Below are 5,432 nucleotides of genomic sequence, written 5' to 3' on the forward strand. Positions count from 1 at the left end.
TATATATATATATATATATATATATATATATATATATATATATGTAGGCCTTGTTAAGCATTAAACATATATTATGTATTGTTATACATATATTATGTATGAAATGGCAATTTTAGTTATGCATTAAGCCATTTATGTTATGCCATAAATCTTATCAATTCTATAATTGAAATTGTTTTTGGATAAAGTAAGTGACATTTAATTAGAAATCTTTAAGCCATAATTAATTGTTGTAAAACATTTTCATTACAATTGCAAAATAATTTGTTATTTTGATTAAAAAAAAAGATTTTTTTTTAATAGTTGAAATTGAGTTAAAAAATAAAATGTTTTAAGATTAAACTAATCAACATTTTAAAGTTAATAATTTAAAAATATAAAAATAATAAACAAATATAATATAAAGTATACAAATATAACATAAAATACTTATTAAAAAAATTTGTGAGAAAGCAAACACAAGATAATTAAGTTATGTATAAGTTTGTTTTGAGAAATAAATAAGAAAAAGCAATATTCTCCAAATACCTAACTTTGATTTTATAAGTAATATTTGTTATATATATATTGTTTAAAACACTTTTAACATGGCAGATTAAACTTGGCAAATTATTGCTGACCTCATTTTTTTTAATTCTATATATATATATACACACACACACATATATATATATATATATATATATATATATATATATATATATATATATATATATATATAAATAACGAGTTATAACTAAAAAACGGTAATGACATTGAAGACAAAGTTATGTAATATACTTTTAAGTAAATTTTTACAGCTTCTATTTTAAAAATCGATTTAAAGGGAAAAAGTTTACAGTTGATCACTTTGTAGCTGAAAAACTTAGTATTAACACCATCTATACCATTATTCGACATTGAAAATAATTCAAAAAAGAACATCGAAAGACTTAAAACAATGTTTGACCACAAAGACGGCATATTGCAAACACAAGCAGTTCGGAAATTTAGGTGCACCTAAGTATATCAGCGAAACATTAAAAACAAAGTCCTTAATCAGGTCAAAGAAGAAGAAAATTCTATGTCCACTTGTAATAAAATAGAGACAGCTCAAACGAAGTGCAGTTGACTGTATCGAATTTCTGCCAATAAATTGTTAATCCTTGAAAGCGAGTTGTACTTCACATTTAAACACCAACAAATGTCAAATTCAACCCCACTACAAAATATGCAAAGAAACTACTCATTTGGATTTGCTTTTCCAATAAAGGAATATCTTCACCAATATTCAGAGAAAGTGGCTTTGCAGTCAACCAAGAATCTACAAAAATGATTTTATTAAGAACAAAGTAATTCTATTTATCAAAAAGCATCATTATGATGGCAAATACATATTTTGAAGATAACACTGCAAATGTGCTTAAATGTTGTCTGATTGAAGATTTTTGGAGTATTCTCAAAGTAAAAGTGTATGAGAATAATTGGAAAGCTGATAACCTTGATAAATTGTGCAACAGAATAAAGTATTTTCTTTCTAAAATAGAAAAATTTCTTGTACAGCGCCTTTCTGAGACAACTTGGCACCGAATAGACTATGTAAAATGCAATGGTTTGATTGAAATAAATTAATATGCAGATAAATTACCCATCTAAAATATTATTTTTTTCTTTTTTAAATTAAGCTTTTATCTCATGAACCAAGGGAGTTATGCACCTTCAAAGTTATTATCGTTTTTTAGTTATAACCAATTATATATAAAAGAATTTACATAAAAGACCAGAAAAAGTTAAAAAAAAAAGTTTAATTGATAGATTGCCTGCCTAAACCAATACCCTCAGTTGATGTAGCAGCATTCCTTGCATGTTCTACCTATTTGCCAGTAGATGTAGCAACACTCCTCGCATGTTCTACCTATTTGTCAGTTGATGTAGCAGCAGCAAACAGTATAATACAGTAAAATAAAATAACTATGATCTTTACTTATGTTTTTATATTATTAAAATGCATTTAAATAAAGTAACAAATCACTCCTAATGATTTTTGTATAAAGTACTAATGAATATCACATATTTTTTAATATTTATATAAGTATGTATTTTTTATTATTAATGTCTTTAAATGAAAAAAAATTATATCAACTTTTTAAAAAAACAATTTAACTTTTTTTGTTTGTTTATGTTACTGCAAAGAATTGAAATAAATTAAAAAAAAAATCTTTTTTTTAATTTATAAATGTGTCTATTTATTAAACAATGTAAGTTGTTACTTTATTTAAAAAGGTTTCTGATAAATGTTATATAATAAAAACATTAGTAAAAACAAACGTTATTCATTCCAAAAAGTAATTTCAGTGAATTTTTAAATTGTATACAAATTTTCAAAACATCACTCCGCGCACGTGAAACACGTCTGTAAATAGCCTTCCGGACAAGACAATTAGCACTTGCAAATTTTGTTACTTGCGAGAGAGAAAATTATAAGTTTATTTTTCTAGTTTATTTAAAATTTGATATTTTGTTACAATTTTATTTTCCTTTTTTTATTATTGGTTTCTTTTTCCTCAGTAAATAAGTTTAGCTTTTTGCCACGAATTATTGAAATGCTTTAAAAGTTGAAAAATGCAAACTGCCATGGTCAGTGTGTCTAAATAAACTACTTTGAACATGAATAAATAAGGCGTGTGACTGCTTCCACACGCTTCTTGGGAAGGCTTATATATATATCATAATTTATATACTATATAAGGAGCATATTCAGAGGTCTGTGGCAATCGTCCTGACAGGATACTCTGAGAATAGTCCTTTTGGGATAACACAATGGGATACCTTGACGAGATACCCTGGTGTATACCCAGAGTGGAACTTCTTTTGGGATGCCTGTCTCGGGCGAGAGGTGGAGGTCCTCTTGTGTTCATACTGTACCATAGGGCACGAATCCATACTGTACTCGAGACGTCCATGACATACTTAAATCGATAATGTATGTTTACCACCCTAATAATACAGACCACATGATAACTACTTGTAAAACGAATAATTCTACTCCATCACTGATACTGTCTACACATTACACTTACGTATCTCGACTATTGTTTATTGTTATTGTTTATTTTACAACATTATACTTATCATTTTTTAGTAATTTTCTACTCTGAGGCTCTTTGTTTTCCACTGGACATCTGTCCTTTTGTACTTTTATCTCACTCTGCTCAACTCTGTTTAACTTATTATTCATCCCTAAGGCGTTCACTGCTCGGTGCAGCTTCACTAAAATGCTTTGCATTTACAACAAAAATTTATATACTATATAAGGAGCATATTCACATATAGTATACAAATTTATATCTAAAATAATATGAAAATTAATAAAACTTTTTATAGACATTATCATAATAAAAATGTTAATTGCTTTTAGAAATAACTAGTAAAGTGTGTGAAATCAAAAAATGCTTTTGATTTTATTTCTCGAAATTTGATGCAACTTGCCCTGTAGGCATCATGATTGCTGTTATTAACATATAAAATTATTTATCCCAAGTAAACCTTTTATTTTATTATAGCTTTTTGTGACTGACATGTTTCATTATAGTTATATAATGTAAAAATATTTAAAAATAATGAATAAAAACCATTTTTTAAAACACATTGTTCATAAAAATGGAAATTTTAATTTTTTAAATGCTAATTAAAATTATTAATTAAAACAGTTTAATCATACTTTAACAATTACTGTCGAAATTGCTTTAATTATATTACTGTCTATATACTATACTATGTAAAAAATTGTCTATGTTGAAACGTTTTATAAAAATTGTGGTAGATTGGAAAAAATTCCAAATATCCTTTTTAGAACTTGACATTATTTTAGGCAACAATAAAAAAAAACTCCCCATTCTTCCCCTCCTTAGATTTTGGTAAAACTTAACTAGGTAAACATTAACATAAGTGAAAATTAGAAAACAATATTCTTAGATAAATGTTTAAAAAAAAGCAAAAATATTATAGGATTTATTTTTCATCATTTTTTTCTTAATCTATGAGAACTTATTTTTACACTCAACTATTTTGCTTCCTATCTACATGTTTATAAAAAATTTTAAGGGCACCTCTCAAAATTTTAAGGGCACCTCTCAATTATGAATGTACTACTTAATTTTTATATTTGATTATTTAATTAACAGAAGTAAAAAAATTATTAATATCTGAGAAAACCATTTGTAGGAAGTTAAACTTCCGAAAGTAATAAAAAACCACTTTTTTACTTGTTACTTATAAGGTATATTACATATATGGTATAAACATAATATAAAAATACAAATATAATATTAATTTGTTGCATATATAAAAAAATCAAGTTAGAATATACAGATTATATGACAATTATATGGTCAACTGGTCTATAAAATTATTAAAATTATAATTGAAAAGATTAAATATTTTGTTGTGACCATGTTAGATTCAAGTTTTACCTCATCCTAATTTTATTAAAACATTTATTTTAAACATAAGTTTTACAAATAAATATTTAAATGCAAACCTGGCAGCAAGCATTAGTGGAGTACAGCCATCTTTAGTCCTATGCTCAATATTTGAGGCAAACTCTAATAACAGTTTTACAACTTCAGTGTGTCCCTTCCAACATGCACTTGTCAAAGGAATATCATTATTACTACCACTAGGAATATTTACTTGCGCTTTATGTTCTAACAGTTTACGAGCAACTTTTGTATGCCCACCTAATGCTGCAAACATCAAAGGTGAAAATCCTTCTTTTGTTCGATGTTCTATGTTTGCATTACGTTTTAACAACAGTTCAACAACATCAACATGTCCTTTCCAGCATGCAAAGGTTAATGGACTATCTTTATTGCTAGCAGATTCAACATTAATTTCAGAATTCGCATCAAGTAATTTTTCAGCTACTTCTCTATGACCAGCTAAACAGGCAAACATCAAAGCAGTACAGCCATCTTTTGTTCGATGTTCGACATCTGCTTTTTTATAAAGCAAAGCGTTTACTATGTTTGTATTCCCTAAAGTGCAAGCCCACGTTAAAGCACTATCAAGAGTAGCTTCTGTAGGTGTGTCAATTTTAGACCCATTTTCAAGCAAATAATTTGCAACATTTACATGACCTTGACTGCATGCTTCTAGCAAAGGAGTATTACCAGCTTTATTTCTATGATTTACATGAGCACCACTTTGTAAAAGTAGCTGAACAATATCAAGTTTACCTTGACGACAAGCTAAACTCAACATTTCATCTAAACTTACATCAGGCTCACTAACATTGTGTAAGATACTTTCAGTTTCACTTGATGGGCTTTCAGAATCACTTGTATCACTTGAATCAGGAGTATTTGGGTGGTTGCTTTGTTGCTCCAGCATTTCATTAACTGATGTTTTAAACATTTTTTGGAGTAATAAATCACATTTCTGTTAAATAAAAA

General features: G+C 27.0%; 1 protein-coding gene across 1 annotated transcript in view; it reads right to left on the minus strand.

Annotated features, from left to right (window-relative positions):
* LOC100212841 (ankyrin repeat domain-containing protein 17) overlaps positions 1–5,432 on the minus strand; it is a 59,029-nt gene extending 53,597 nt beyond the window's left edge. The window contains exon 1 of the mRNA XM_065788055.1: positions 4,520–5,432. Coding sequence (XP_065644127.1) covers positions 4,520–5,394 — 875 coding nt within the window. The 5' untranslated portion in view covers positions 5,395–5,432. The remainder of the gene's footprint in view (positions 1–4,519) is intronic.

The sequence above is a fragment of the Hydra vulgaris genome, chromosome 01, assembly GCF_038396675.1.
Source record: "Hydra vulgaris chromosome 01, alternate assembly HydraT2T_AEP".
In the NCBI taxonomy this organism is placed as follows: domain Eukaryota; kingdom Metazoa; phylum Cnidaria; class Hydrozoa; order Anthoathecata; family Hydridae; genus Hydra; species Hydra vulgaris.